At 48.4% G+C, this 15,781-nt stretch overlaps 4 protein-coding genes across 4 annotated transcripts; 3 read left to right on the top strand and 1 right to left on the bottom strand.

Moving 5' to 3' along the window:
- The first annotated feature begins 59 nt into the window (after positions 1 to 59).
- BU24DRAFT_429319 (uncharacterized protein) lies at positions 60 to 1,537 on the top strand. The gene is made up of 2 exons (XM_033529709.1): positions 60 to 388; positions 447 to 1,537. The coding sequence occupies exons 1-2, from the start codon at positions 258 to 260 to the stop codon at positions 1,357 to 1,359; spliced, it is 1,044 nt and encodes a 347-aa protein (XP_033376808.1). The 5' UTR covers positions 60 to 257; the 3' UTR covers positions 1,360 to 1,537.
- Positions 1,538 to 2,021: 484 nt separating this feature from the next.
- BU24DRAFT_445489 (uncharacterized protein) lies at positions 2,022 to 4,070 on the top strand. Its single transcript, XM_033530701.1, has 4 exons — positions 2,022 to 2,268; positions 2,318 to 3,267; positions 3,325 to 3,487; positions 3,548 to 4,070. The coding sequence occupies exons 1-4, from the start codon at positions 2,099 to 2,101 to the stop codon at positions 3,840 to 3,842; spliced, it is 1,578 nt and encodes a 525-aa protein (XP_033376807.1). The 5' UTR covers positions 2,022 to 2,098; the 3' UTR covers positions 3,843 to 4,070.
- Positions 4,071 to 4,239: 169 nt separating this feature from the next.
- On the bottom strand, positions 4,240 to 5,385 carry BU24DRAFT_475383 (Glyoxalase/Bleomycin resistance protein/Dihydroxybiphenyl dioxygenase; the record flags this gene model as incomplete). Its single annotated transcript, XM_033532899.1, has 2 exons — positions 4,240 to 4,784; positions 4,839 to 5,385. 2 exons carry the CDS (start codon positions 5,383 to 5,385, stop codon positions 4,240 to 4,242), a joined length of 1,092 nt encoding a protein of 363 aa, XP_033376806.1.
- A 584-nt stretch (positions 5,386 to 5,969) lies between these two features.
- On the top strand, positions 5,970 to 15,494 carry BU24DRAFT_437850 (NAD(P)-binding protein; the record flags this gene model as incomplete). Its single annotated transcript, XM_033530225.1, has 4 exons — positions 5,970 to 6,467; positions 6,514 to 6,667; positions 14,062 to 15,285; positions 15,340 to 15,494. The coding sequence occupies 4 exons, from the start codon at positions 5,970 to 5,972 to the stop codon at positions 15,492 to 15,494; spliced, it is 2,031 nt and encodes a 676-aa protein (XP_033376805.1).
- Positions 15,495 to 15,781: the final 287 nt, after the last annotated feature.

Below are 15,781 nucleotides of genomic sequence, written 5' to 3'. Positions count from 1 at the left end.
ATACCCCACATCCTGAACGTCCGTCTGCTATCATCCATCGTATATCGTCCACTTTAACTGTAGAGCGGAGAGATCGTCAATCTCCTGGACTAGGTGGCTATCAAAGTGTTCTAAGCTGTGGGTCAAGCGAGTCTATGGGTACAAAATGTCGACCACCTCGTGCACTTCCACTATCCCCAAAGATACCCAGTATTCGGATATTGATCCTCATCTGTGTGGCAATCATATCACTGCTGCTCAGCCTCTGTGCTATTAATATGAACAATCTCTTATCCCCGTTTCGGCTCCTCCGGTATACGGTGCTGTGTGCATGGTATATTGGCTCACCCATCCATGCCCGACAAAAGACGAATCTAATCGTCGACACAGATCTCTTCTCAGACGTCGAGTAAGACGCATTCCCACCACTCATAATGATATAACCCAACATTAACAATTCTCCCCAGCGATGCCGCAGCACTCCTCCTAGCTGCCACCCTCCCAAACACAAACCTACTAGCCGTCAATGTGAACACAAACTCAAGCTACTCCGCCATCGCCGCCTCCGCAATACTCAACCACTACGGCCACCCCTCCGTCCCCATCGGCCTTCCCCATCCCCATGTCAACTCCAGCTTCTTCGACACCTGGGCCTACGAACTCGGCGAGTACGCAAGCAAGATCGCGTACCACTGGTCCGGCGGCTCCGTCCCCTGGTTCGACGTCGCGGAAAACACCTGGGATCCCGTGAAACTGTACCGCAAGACTCTCGCCGAGGCCGTCCCCGAAGATGAAAAGGCGACAATCGCCAGCATAGGCTTTTTCCAGAACCTCTCCGGCCTACTCAACTCCACCGCGGACGAGTACTCCCCGCTCAGTGGGCCCGAGCTCGTCTCGAAGAAGGTCGGAAAACTTGTTGTCATGGGCGGGGGATATCCTTCCGGCCACGAGTTCAATTTCTGGGGCAACAACCCGACCTATACTGCACATGTCGTGAATTCCTGGCCGAGGGACGTCGCGATCACGTTTCTGGGCACCGAGGTTGGTGAGGCGGTGGCGACGGGTGCGGAACTCAGTGTCAAGGGCCCGGCGCGCGATCCCGTGAAGGCTGGGTATGAGTGGTATGTTGGATACAATACGACGAGGTCGTCGTGGGATCCCTTGACGGTTGCGTATGCTTGCCAGGGGCTGGGAAGTTGGTTTGAGTATGGTAACGTAAATGGTTATAACTTTGTGTGGCAGAATGGTAGCAATGTTTGGGTGAAGGATGGGTCGGTGGCCAATCAGCATTACTTGAAATTGAGGGCCGGGAATGAGACAGTGGCCAAGGAGCTTGACGGTCTCTATCTCAAGGGGGCGCATAAATGGCAGAAGGCATGAACGCGCTTCAGGTTCCTTGGACTTTAGGCGATGTATACGTAGACGTGAGACTGGTATTGTATGTCCACATCCATTCTCTAAATATTGAAAGTACGATAATAGAGGGAAAATGTATAGATGCAGGTGTGTATTTTCAAGGCCTCCAGTAAACGTCTTACATACGCACAGTGCCATCGGCAATGTCTTCCTCTCTAGCTAACGATAGAAGTAGAGATGTGTTCAATATGCTTTTATACAGCCATCGTGCAAGAACATTACGCCATCGAAGCACTCTGAAAAGATATTTCCTAAACCTTGTAAACTCTGGCAATGCCAGTCGTTGTTGACAAGATCTTCAAGATCATTGGAGTTCAGTGGATAGAGTATTGGGTACATTATCAAGTTTGCCTTAATGAGCGACTGCTCGGTCAGTGGTGAGAGATTCTGCCAAAGATTTCGCGCCTACGGAGGAATCTCAAATGTTCCCACTGAGAAGCGCCATGTTGTAAGGAATCTTACCCACTGTCCTAGGCAGCCAGAGCGAGATGGGTCTACCTGCTAAGGGGCTTGTCCAACAAGAGTCGAAGGCAATGTTGGAGTGCTATGCATTTCATATGTCACGTGCGATGAGCCAAGCGGAATCCGCCACTTCACCCTCGCATGAAGGACTGAGCGTCCAGACAAGGCTGCACAATTGCGGGGCTCCCTATCGATTGTGGTGAATAATGGGCAGTATTAAAAGTGTCAGTACTCAGCCAAGATGTTGGGAGTAGACAATTTACTACAACGAGGAGGTTACACTATGGTACCCAAAGACGACACCCACGTTGACGCAACCTCTGCCATCGCTGGTGATACATGCGGCGATGATCAAGACAGCGGACAGGTACATGATGGCTCTCTCGAACAGAGTCTTTGGCGCCGCGACAGGTAGTCTTTCCAGTGTCTACATCACGGTTTGCGCAATTAACAGTTATAGGTACTTTGGGGCGCTCGTATTCAACCTCGCCGCATTCATCTTGCCCGCGCTCTACTCTACTTTGTCGAAACTATGGGTAGCTAATATCGATTCTTCGCTAGTAGTATTGACCGATGCAAACACATACATGGGCGTAGTGGTTGAAGTCATCAACGAAGGCCTTCCCCGCGCTGCATGGGTTATCATCGGTGATAAGGCTGCACGTTCAACTTCGTCACGCATTGGGCTTACCTACACGCTCATCGCGTTCCAAACCTTGCTTGGTACAATCCTCAGCGTCATCTTCCTCGCAGCGGCTGAGCGATTCGCTGGTAGCTTTGTCCCAGCCGAAGTTCGCGCGGTATCCATCAGCTATGTCCGCATCAGTGCATTCACGTCCTTGGCTTCGTCTCTCGAGACTGCGATCGCGTACTGTACAAGAGCATTGGATAAGCCAGATGTGCCTCTGGTCATCAGCTCGGTCAAATTTCTCGTCAATATCATCTTGGACTTCTTGATCATCTCCAAATTTCACGTCGGATCTCACATTCCTACAGTCAATGACCAGGCCCGGATTCAGCTTGCAGTTAGTTTGACCGCCGCTTTCACGGGACTGTGTTACTTCCTGTGGCTGTCAAGGGGAATCTTGCGGCGCGCTGATTATCACGGCTCAGTACGACCAAGCCTCAATGCGCTGATGGTGCTTATAAGGCCCGGTCTCATGACATTTGCCGAATCTGCTGTACGCAATGCTCTCTACCTCTGGCTCATCACCACTATCGTAGCGATGGGGAACGACTATGCGACTGCTTGGGGAGTCTTTAGTACGATCCGCTGGGGTCTAATCATGGTTCCCGTGCAAGCTCTTGAGCAGACATCCCTAGCTTTCGTCGGGCATGAATGGGGCAAATGGAGGAAGCGTATCGGTGTTGATGAGCGAAATCCTAGAGCAGCCAAGAATCATCTTCTCTGTGCGTTTTCTGTGTAGCCTGTGAAGGGAAGAGCACTTGCTGACACTTCACCTTTAGGTATTGCACGTCCTGCGTTCATCTCTTGTGCGATTGCATTGGCTATCGAAGTACCAATGTGTATCATACTTTCGACGGTAGGGGCAAAGCCATATGCGCATTGGCTGAGCAACTCTGACAGAGTCGCTGCAATCACTGCCCATATGTGGAAGACTATCGATTGGTATGTCACGGCGCTGTGCTTCCCTTCTTGTAGTCTTGTTGTCTTTGCTCACTAGGACAGGTGCTACATCTTCTACGCTCTTAGCACACAGCTCGCCACCATCTTACTGGCAACGCGCCCAAAGTGGTATCTGTACCAATCACTGGCATCGAACCTGCTCTACGTGCTTCCGTGGGCAATCGTCTGTCAAGTTGCGAATCTCAACGCTGACGACGCATGGACATATCACAGTCTAGTATTTGGTGGTAGTCTGGTCTTCAGCTTCGCAGATATCCTCGTTGTTGATGGCTTGTGGGCGTGGACGCTCATGAGTGGGAGGGCGAACTTGGAGAAATGGATTGACGTTGCAGCATAAGAGTCGGGTCATCGTCATGGATCCTGTTTCGGAGTTAAATTGCAGCAACGGTGGAAACTCGTATTCGTATGGTCATAAGAGAAGACACGAAAAGAGGCAGGGGCTATCAACAAATCCAACATCATTTTAGATAGCATTAATTGACCAACAAGTTCATGCGGTAGACGGATTCACTTTCGTTTGCGTTTGCATTGCAACAAGCCATGCATTGACAGGCAAGTAACAGGCCTGTCTCTAATTAAATCAATAGGAATTCATATCAAGTATACTGCCTGATAATTGTTCTTCGACATTTATTCAATTTAGTACTCATGAATTATTCATCAAGCCTGATCCTGATCCCTTGATGTAAAATTATTAACCAAAAGATCTCATACTTTATTTTGGAATGCAACATTCAACTTGGTGATGCGCCCTTCCCGCCAAAATCTTTCGGTACTTCTGGTCCCCAAATCGAGAACGGGCCCACCACGTCTCTTGATGTTGGTGTGTCTTTGTTCACTAGATCACCGTCCGCGTAATGTTCAATCTTGAAACCACTCGAATCCGCCCAATAGTCAAAGATTTGGCTACCTAAGACGTGTCGACCCACTCCCCAGATGCTTTTCCAGCCTTTTGACGCCAGCCACTCGTGTCCGAGCTGTTGCGTGTCCATATCTGCAACCTCATAGGACGTGTGGTGAACAAATGTCTTCTTCACCTCCGGCTCCGCCCGCTGCATGAAGAAGACGTGGTGGTCGGAGTACTCCTCGCCGAGGTCGAGATGCATAAAGGTTAGCACATCCATGTTCGAGAAGTCCCAGTGATAGAGGATGTCGGACGGCACGAAGTTGAAGTTGTCCGTGTACCACGCCAGTTCATTGTCGAAGTCGGGGCAAACATAGCCAAAGTGACCAACCTTGTGGACGAGCGCAGGTCCTGGGTGATACCGCTGGAACTTGCCTGGATGATTGTAAGCAGACGACGCGCTCTCGAGGCAAATTCAACTACACTTACCCTTGCGGGGCTTTTCAAATGCTCTGTTGTAGGGTCCTTGTTGCTCGTGTGTAGCGGTCGCCTCTTGTGAACCAGTCTCTCGCTCTGTCTGACCGTAGATAATATGAAAGAGAGTATTGTCAGTTCGGTTGAAAGTTATTATTTTACCCCCGCCGGGTGTATCTTCTAAAGAACCCATGATGGCCCCAGGAAGTTTCGCAGCCTTCTCGAATTCCTCCTGTGACCGAGCAACGAACGCCGGACCGCGGAATCTAGGCTTGCCGTCCTTACTCCTGGTCGCTACATACACGTACGGGTCTTTGCCGTATCCGCGGAAATAGATCCTGTCCTTAGTCCTTTTTTCCTCGACGAAGCCAAAGTCTGCAGCGAATTTGCTGAATTTCTCTAGATCGGGATGCTCGAAGTAAAAATGACCTAAGCGGTCTAATTGGACCTTGGAAGGGTTGTTCGATATCGGGGGGATAAGCATGTCCGGCATGATGCGCTCACGTATAAACCTGGGCAGTTTTGAAAGAAAGTTGAAGAGGAGCTTGAACACCAGCGACATCTTTAGTCGTCTAGCACCTACTGCTTGTCGAGTATAAATAAGCAGCGAATCTAAATCTATGCATGTAAAACATCACGATTCGAATTCGAACGGTCATCTATCAAAGGCAATTCGGGTATCCATGAATGCCGGGCAGGCCAAATACACCCCTCTAGATCATCCGAGGGGAACAACATGTGGGAGAGGTAGTTTCGGAGCAACTTATTTTTGCCTCTGAATTGGCATTCCGGAGTAACTCAGCTTGGACCTCTCGGAGAATCTCACAGCCTCGGTTGGCCAATCGCACCAGCTGCCATCAGAACAAAGAACGGCTGGGATTTTTTTGGCTATTTACTCATGTAATTGATCTCAGTCTGTCGGAGTGATTCTAGAAAGTTTGAGCGATTGCTGCTGCCATCCATACCGAGACCCCGATGCATAGCTCCCCAGCTACTTTGATTCTAGCATATGGTTGACACAAAAGGAATACATATGAATGAGGAGCAATTTATTTTTATTCCTCTTTTCCAAAAACACCAAACTCGATATTTAAGTCTTCACTTCTCGACCAATCCAAAAGCGCCGCGGTTAGACCAGTCGTTAGCATGGTTGAAGCTCCAATTGCACTCATCACTGGGTGCAACAGCGGGATTGGGAAGCAACTCGCTCTTGCTTTCGCAGTAAGAGGAGTTACTGTTCTCGCCACAGCACGGCGCACCGAAAGTCTCGAGGATCTGGTAAAGCAGCACAGCAATATCGAGGCTTTTGCCCTCGAACTCGGCAATCCTGGCAGCATTGGGCGCCTGAGAGATGCTGTTATCAAACGCACAGGCGGTCGGCTCGATTTTCTGGTCAACAATGCGGGCACACACTACGCGGCGACGGCCCTGGACCTAGAAGTGAGAGAGGCGATGAAGCTGTTCAACGTCAACGTGTTCGCCGTCATGAGTCTTTGTCAAACATTTGTCCCTCTTCTTCTCAAGTCATCTCGTGGTCGTATAGTACAGATTGGCAGTGTTACGAGGGACGTGCCGATGGTATGGCAAGGAGCTTACAATGCATCCAAGGCAGCTCTGAGCCAGTATACGAAAACTCTGAGACTGGTAGGTTCTGCATCGTATTAAAATGTACAACAGCTTACATTAGTAGGAGCTGGCGCCTCTCGGTATAGAAGTTGTTGAAATTATCACTGGATTCGTCCGCAGCAACATTCTCCATCATGGATTACACGCTCCCGAGGAGTCACTGTATCTGCCAATCAAGGCCACCATCCAGCAGTTGAAATATGAAGGAAATGCAACTGGTATGCCTACAGAGGATTATGCAGCATCGGTGGTCAGTAAGTTAATGCGAAAACGCGTTGCTCCGGAGATATGGGATGGTGCACTGGCATATTATATATACTTCTTAGTAACTTTTCTTCCATTGCGCATTTTGGTAAGTGACCCAAATCCTAGATTTTCGATTTGATCTAACGAGACCGCTCTGATGCAGAATATGATTCTCTACCATAGGTTTAGACTAGGTCTGTTACTCTCAGGTCGAAGATAACGGGTGGGCTCTCTGATTGACACTTGAAGCTGTCATCCCTTATCGTACATAAAATTGATCCCTATAAATAGCGTTCAAAGAGTAGAATCGAAATAGAATTGAATACAACGAGGACCTATGACTCTAGAGCTTCTGGAGAAGAGCCGCATAGTATTTCTGCGTGTGTTCTTAGATTGCTGTTCGATGGTGATCCAAGGTTCTGACTTACACTTTCAGCACCAGCTCCAACCGACCGAATCTTCGTAGCAATCCAGCCAGGAGATGGTGCCTTTTCAACATCGAATCTTGCTTCTTCATCGGTGAGGCGATCGTTGGACATTATATCGATAGGCAAACTAGGAAATTTGACAGCAGGTCGCGCAAGACCAATGAGATCGCACGCTCCACTTTGGAGTGCGTCATTGATGCCCTTGCGGCTTCGAAAGCCTCCCGTGACTATGAGTACAAGTTTTTGATTCCGCTTTCGGATCTCCTGGCTAGCTTGTAGAAAGAACCCCTCACGTGCAATGCTTTGGGTACCGGCCGAGGCATTTGGTGACATGGAGTGGCTAGTGCTCATCATCTAGAAGAACCGTAAGACTCTCCCACTGAACAAAAGGCGGATTGTCTGGACTTACCTGAGGATCGGAGAACGTACCACCAGTGAGCTGAACGTAGTCAACCTGTTCCTTGGATATCAGGTTGATTTGCTCCAACATATCCTCGAAACCTGACGTGTTCATATGTTCCGCAGTATTGATCTTAACACCGACACAGAACGAAGCTGGAACTTCTTTACGAACAGCACGAATGATGCGAAGCACAAGCTCGACGCGTTTCTCAGCAGAGCCCCCAAACTCGTCCATGCGGGTATTGGTAGACGAAGAAAGAAACTGGGATAGAAGAAATCCATCTGCTTATAATTTAGCAGCATGTCAATTAGATTCAGCAGTCATTTTGGGTGCACTTACGTCCTGCATGAATCTCAACACCATGGAATCCAGCTCGAAATGCGAGATTTGCTGCGTTGGTGAACCGAGCAATTACATCATCAATATCAGCCAACGTCATTTCCTTAGGAGTGCCAAACATGATCTTCCCAGAGACATATGCCAGCATATTATCACCGAGGCTGAGCGGGATGGCACTAGGGGCAAGACTTTTGGAGAACAAGCTTCGTTTGCCAGCGCCAGCTGGTGACTGGCGACCAGGATGATTTCTAGATTCAGCATTCAGCTTTGACGTCAAAGGACCCATTTCGACAATACTGTGCTTCTCCTTACAGCTGAGCAATGATCACAGATCCATGGCTTCTAACAGCCTCGGCCCACGCAGTCCAATGTTTGAGGGTAGCTGAGTCCGTGTTCACGACGGTGACATCTCCTTTGGATCCGAGATAGCGTTCGTCTACCATGATATTACCTCGGGGACCATCAGTAAACCCATTTGACTGAAAGAATCAGAATAGTTACCAGTGATCAACATGCCCCATCCGCCTTGGGCCCACCTTGCGAACACTCGTTGATGCACCGCTGTTGGGTGCCCGTCAACTGCCAGTTTCTCAGACATGGCCGATTTGACAAGCCGGTTCTTTAGCATCAGCCCGCATGGTAGCCGGAGAGACTGATTGGCGGCAGAGTTCATTGAGGAAATGTTGTAAGCCAGAAAACCTCGGTTGTATTGTTTGGGCTAGATATCGCCCAGGTCTGAAACATATTTATATAGGCTTTCAGCCATACAGCAACAGTTAACACTAGCTTGAAAGGTACATGATACCGATTGAAATTATTAAAGGGGTGAAATTGTCCCGGTCATCTCACCTGTCTCTGCATACTTTTCGGACTGACAATGAATATAATTCTTACGAACTATAAACAATTCAGATTGAATTTAGGCTGGCCTTATTGGCTGGATTGGTAGCGGGAAAGTGATAGAGTCTGCAAATGGGGCTAATTGCTCGCGGAGCATCTCGGTTCTGGTCCGGAGTAACTCGATTTAGCGTCGTTCTAGCTCCCGGGGGGAAGTGGTACGACCAGTACTCTTGAGCATGTGAGATGCGATTGGCCACGCTGGGAACGATGCTCATGCTATGAATCGATGTTGCTGAAAATGCGGTTATCAACGTGTTTAAAATTGTAAAGACCTCAGTCTCGGTTGTTCACCAAAAACTGCAATCTTTACCCCAAAATCAACACAATCACGAAATGCCGGAAGAAACTCAGGTTGTCATTGTCGGTGCTGGGCCAGCAGGGCTTACGCTAGGACTCTGCCTCGCACAATATCAGATCACAGTACAATCATCCTGGCCATCATTGATTTTCAACTCTGACTTTCGTTTAGTCAATCATTCTAGAGAAGGAAACAGAGATCACCACCGATCCTCGGGGAGTGTATCTTACTGCAGATTCTGTGAGAATGCTTTACAGTCTGGGCCTTGGCTCCGATATTGCCAAAATTGGCCATGGTAAGTGAAATCCTGTCATGATTTACTTGAAATCTTATCAGTCATCTTTGTTAGATGTCCAGAATATCAACTTCCACAAAACTTCTTTCAGCACTAAGCCTTTCTACACTATGGAAACCGGATCAGACGCTTTGAGTCAGACCGTGCCCAACGGAATCCTACAGATCCAACCTCGCCTCGGTTTGTACTCCAAATGACTCCCAGTATCCTACTTGGGTTCTGAACAATATAGAGAAATCATTGAGACAACAAATTGAACTTTCAGATTATTGTACCTTGCGCACAGGATGCGAAGTGGTCGGTCGATTGAGCGAAGATCCTCCAAGAGTTGTATACCGTACCGAGGATGGCTCGCAGCACCAAATACAGTCACAGTGGCTCATTGGCGCCGATGGAAAGGTTGGTATAGTCCGAAAGCACTTCCTCGAATCATCTGCAGGCATCAGACAGGAAGAGGGCGTGTATCGCTATAGCGGAACCTGGGTAGCCGCAAACTTAAGGCTCAAGTTACCATCACGACAGACTCATCCAAACTTCCCCCTTTGGGCCCTTGGGTACACCCCGGAGCAAGTTTACGACCTTTTTTGGCCGCAGGGATGGCACTTTTGTAGTCCCCCCGGCAAAGCGACGGCTACTGGACGGTTTGGGCCTCATGAAGAAAGGCTTTGGCGTCATGAATTTCGTCAGGAAGATTGGAACGACAATATGAATGCTGAAGAGCTTCTCTGGGATCATCTTGGTAAGATGATCACTCGAGACTGTGACAATGATGGTACACAGTTTCCCTGTTCTGTTCAGTTTCCACGAGACTGTATCGAAATCATCCGCTGCCGACCATTTCGGTTTGTCCACAAGGTGGTCAACAAGTGGTTTTCTGGCAGAGCTATCCTCATCGGCGATGCTGCGCATGTGTTCCCTCCATTCGCAGGCCAAGGAATCGGGAGTGGTATGCGGGACGCGTACCAGCTTGCGTGGAGGCTCGCACTACTTCTTAAAGACTCCGGCTTGGGGCAGGCTATGCCTGACATTCTTGAGGCATGGGCTCTGGAGAGGCGGAAGAGCATCGATGATGCAGCTCTCATGTCGATGCTGAACGGGCAACTGTGCAATGAGGAACCATCCTTGTGGAGATTGGGCTACCTTCGTCTGGCCACATTACTGGGTTATGTCCCAATTCTCCGTCGCATGTTGGACCCTCAAGTCTTTAAGGAGCGCCAGGGCTTCACTACCGTCAATAATGGATTCTTTCTCAAAGATTACCGTGGTGGACCTCGACTGGCTCAAATAGTCGTGCAGTCGCATCAGCATGGCCCGATGCTTTCGGATCAAATGTTTCGGCCGACAAGGAGCGTGCTGAGCCTCCTGGTCATCACTCAGAGTAACCATATCCAGGATCTTGCAGAAGTCAAGCAAATAATCGAGGAGGCATCCATCAATCCATCTGTGCTCTCCTTCGACTCAATTTCAATCTTCAATCCCTCTTCGACTCCTGTATTGTCCTCAAAGACAAATGGAGATCTCGAAGATGGCATGGAGATTTTCTGGCCAGCTGAAGACTGGCAAGAGGTGTCCGGATATCGTCCACAATATGATCCGGGATCATTCATGGATCGTATAGGTAAAACCACCAGATTTGCCATAGTAAGGCCTGACCTTTTTGTCTACTCTTGCTCTAGGAACATTGGCGAGCTTGCGAAATGCTTGACTATGCTGCGCAGTCGGCTATACTGAGGGTACTGTCGCGTATTGACGCCTATGTAGTAGGGAGGGTTACAGGTGCGACCCGCAACTGGTGGATAAATAGATATTCGCCGTTGTCAGTAGGCCTCTATACGTATGTAGATAAAACATTAGTCTCCCTCGACTTCCCTGATTAATCTATCTACGCTCTATCCCCCTGCAGGTAACCCCCGAATAGCTTCATCTATCCTGTTATATCACATCATAGAGGAGGTAAATGAAGAGGATGTAAAATCGCAATATAATTTTCTACTCAAAGACGAACTACATATGACATGTGCCTGGATTGCTTTCTCCAGGTATGATATACGAAATCATTCTTGAAATCAATTAACATGCGTCTAACAATGCTTTGTGATACATTATTGGGTCTATTACGATAGATCTGTTGGCTCTATTCTGTCGAAACACAATATCGGCGGGTTCAGTGGCCGTGATTATGTCCACAATGCGTCGGTGGAGCACGGTTCTCTAGATACTCTGAGTAATGTTATATTGAAATCAATAGTCTATTGTCTACACTAGTATGGTACCCATAGCACTGTTTCCCTTTAAATGTTTCATTGACAAGCCTTTGAATATCGAATATGGGTGCGCCCCATTCACCAACACAAGCCAAATCGAATAACCCCCGAGCAAGTTGTTTCCTCACAACCATTGCAGCGTGATGTTGGTTGGAGTTTCGGGCGTAAAGATATTTACCACCGGGTAGCTATCTGGAGGGCAAGCCACTGAGCCCATACTATTACATGAGTCATCGCATTCACCCTCGAGAAGATCGTTAGCTATAAGTTCAACTGACAAGTTGTGGCTTTCTTGGATAACTTACTCAAATTTGATCTTGTTTCTGAGCGTTCCAACTGCTGGCATGCTTATCTCGACAACATCGCCATCCTGCAGTGTTGTCTTTGGCTTGCGAAAGATGCCAACACCCGCGGGTGTGCCTGTCATGACCGCGGTTCCTGCTGGAATCGTCGTGCCTAGGACAGATTAGCAAAACACAAACTAGGATCTTGTTCATATCCTCTCCACCCACCTTGACTCATATGGCTCAGAATCTTTTCTGGTGAGAAAATCATGTCATTTTGCACGTCTGCCTTTTGCCGTACATCTCCATTCACAGTGACAGTAATGCCATCGGCCTTTACGCCTTCGTAAAGCTCCGGGCTGATGAGAACTGGGCCGATAGGTGCGAAGTGATCAAAAGCTTTAGCGAAAAAGAACTGGCCGGCCGAGTTCTTGGGAAGCTGGAACATGCGGCAGGATATATCGTTTCCTATAGTGTAGCCCAGAATGAAGGTCTTCGCTTCACTAACAGATACATCGCGGCATTCGCGTGAAGTTACGAATACGAGTTCACCCTTTATTGTAGAACATTAAATCAGCTCATCCACGACTAACTCTGCGTTGTATCCGTGACATAGCATACCTCATAGTCAAGAAGACTTCTTGCACAAAAGTCATTGACGGGGATTTCTTCCTCTGGGTGGGCGAGGGATGCAGCAGGCTTTGTCCACAGCGGTGGATAGGACGGGATCGTGAGCTGCTTTTGTCAAATGGCAATCCTTCGCATTTAGGTTGGGTTACAAACAGATGCCTCTTTGGCGTGACTTCGATAGTTCAGGCCTACACAGTATATCGGTATTCCATCTCGAGGCAATGGCGCCAGCAGCTGTCCGCTTAGTTAGATGGAGACCTATTGCTCTGTAGAGAATGCAGGGTAGAAAGACGTACTCGGCGAATAGTAACCTGTTTGCCGGCAGATTTCGACAAGAGCGTATCGACAGATTCAAAAGCCTCTAGTTTGGTTCCTGGAGATGGTAGATCTTTGATCTTGGCTCCCAGGTCTGCAAAGCGTGGGATACCATCTTCAGCGCATTCAAATCGCACAAGACGGGAAAACGATGCCATAGTGGATATCAAGGAGATGGAGTTGGGAGCAGGAAAGTTTAGAGTCAGGGTTGGCGACTTTTTAGACAACTGCAGTTCTACGTAGTCTCGCTATTAACATCCCCCGAGCCTCACATAAACACCGAATTGCCATGCAAAATTAGCATTCAGTTGCAATGGAAGATACTATCCGTCAAGTTGTTACCATTGAAGAGGAGTCCAGAATCGAGAATCTTTCCCAATAGATACTAGTGCCGGAGGATCTAGCAAATCCTCCGGACTATTACGAATATCGCATCCGGAATATCACATCCCCAGTGTTAAATCTTCCGCTGCCTTCGTTCCTGCATCACTCTTTCTTCCCCGCAAAATACGTTGACATTAGAAAGATCTCCCCGCATCCGATTGCCCTAATTCCGAACGTTCCGGTCCCACAGCAGTGGCCGAAATCTCCGTGTCCATGAGCTCAAGAGTCTGTGATACGTGCATCCGGTAAGGTTCTCCAGCTCCATGCTTCCAGTCTGTATTAACGGCACAATTAGGAAGAAAGTCAGGTGTATGTTTCAACCTTGCGAGTTAGTACTCTGTCTGCTGAATCACGCCGAATTGTAGGCAACCAAGCTCGACCTACATGCTCACGCTGTTTTCAGCGTGGAGAGGTTTGTGCATATTCGTCCAAGCGGCGGAAACCTGGGCCCCAGCCAGGCATTATTCGCCCTTCATCTTCGGCGACATCGCAAGCGACTTCAGGTAAGTATCTCGCTTTTCTTGTTCTATGGTAGTTGAACGGGACTGCCAACCCTATACCCCTGGTGTTATTCTGACTATACCAATCTAAAACAGGTCCCCAGCAAGGTCATGACGAGTCTCTTGTCGTGACCGAAGCTTCGCCCCACACGCAATCTACCTCTTCAGAACGGTATCTACTTTCAGATGACAGTCCCAACCAAGGACATCCCGAGGTCTCCCAAGGCACACGAGATAGGGTTCTCGGGAACATTGGCCCCGTCGAACCAAATGAGGAAGAACACCTGTATGGACTGTCTAACTTCACTGCTTACACCCACACTAAGACTGTTATGATATTTCTAGCCTTGAAAGATACTTCCACATTGCTCAGGATGTAAACCCCATCTTCTCGAAGGCTCGCTTTCTCGACAGCTATCGCAACTCCGACTGCGATAATAGTCTCATTTCTACAATCACCGCAATTACGGCAAAGCTCACGAACTCAATATCATCTGTATCCTCCGACGCGATAGATGCCCGAATCGACTTGCTACTAAGCTCGACTACTGTACAGGATGACCTGTTCACTAACTTTCCATCACTCGACCAATTTCGAAAGTCTTGTGTACTAGCCTTCTACGAGTTCCACCAGTTTCCGGGACACCAATCTTGGACGCGAATAGGAAATCTGACTCGTGTAGCGTATCGCGTAGGGCTTGATCGCCTTGAAAATCTACGCAAGCTTCATCACGAATGGCGTATTTTGAGTGATCAAGACGTGGACGAATGGCGCGCTGTTTGGTGGTGCATTTACCGTTTAGATTCGTACTCCAACCTTGCCTCGGGAACGCCGTACCTAATCGACGAGGATCTAATAAGCACTTCTTTGATTTTACGCAGCCCAGCCCAGTCGCAGATCACTGATAACGATTTTCCGCAAATTCTCCTGTCTGCAGAACCCGAAAATCTGTGGAAATTCCTTCCATCCATTATTTCGCATCCGGAATCTTTGATATCGAATATCCACAATATCACTGTTACCATGATGCGTCAAGCGGCATATCTCAACCGAATTTGTCCTGTCAGACCCAAAGAGGAAGCAATCGAACGAGTAGTCAATGTAAAGCGACAATTATCTGCGCTTCGACTCGCCCTTCCACCAGGGTGGCTGAATCCCAAACGCAACGCATTCTCGTACGAATCTCACGCCGACCACCACGCGAGACTTGTTACCGTTCTCCATCTTCTAATGTCCCACCTCCTTCTCTCAGTTTATCATTGTGTCAGGCAACAGGAAGAGGAAGCGCTCATGAGCTGGCAGCAAGTGATTGAGGCTTGTCAGAATATTGCTTTGATTGCGGAGCAGTGGGACAGCTTCTTTTGTATCCAAGTGGACCCTGCGATCTCCTTTGTGGTCTTTACTGCGCTCATCTTCCTCGATTTGCATAGGAAGTCAACTACCGTTTCCACGTTGGACGTCCACGCTCGGATCGATCATGACAGGACGGCTCTTTGCCTACAGCTGGAGCAATTTGCAAGGCTTTGGACGTTACCTAAACTTCTTAAGCGTAGGTGACAGCATACTCGATTATTTGTTAACGCAATCTCTGACGTTGTATCAGTGTCGTTCGCAACTTTCAGCGAAGCGATTCCAGGCCCGCTTGATTTCCGACACATCAAACGCATTCTAGCCTACTTTGAGTCGCCTCTACATCCGAGATGGCTGCAATTCTTGTCTAGTCCACAAACATACTTGGACAACTGGCAGAATTTGTAGCTCAGTGCAGGCACCATTATTCAAGACGAGTGTAATACTGAGTACCTGTTTTTGAGGTAATCATTAAAAGTTCAAGGAGTTTTAATTGACTCTACCGGAGTTTTGGGACATTCATGATTCGTCGATCTAGACTAAACAACACGCAGTAGGAATTGCATCAACCACCTCTTTTGCGGGACAAGGTACGTCGAACAAGCTCGTGGCGCCAGCAATAAATGCTGGAGGTTATTCGTTCCTATTCTGCCTCTTCTCGCGCCATTTCAGCACAGAAAGGCGGCAAAATTGTA

The sequence above is a fragment of the Aaosphaeria arxii genome (assembly GCF_010015735.1).
Source record: "Aaosphaeria arxii CBS 175.79 unplaced genomic scaffold BU24scaffold_18, whole genome shotgun sequence".
NCBI lineage: Eukaryota > Fungi > Ascomycota > Dothideomycetes > Pleosporales > Aaosphaeria > Aaosphaeria arxii.
This window is presented reverse-complemented; position numbering and strand designations above follow the sequence as displayed.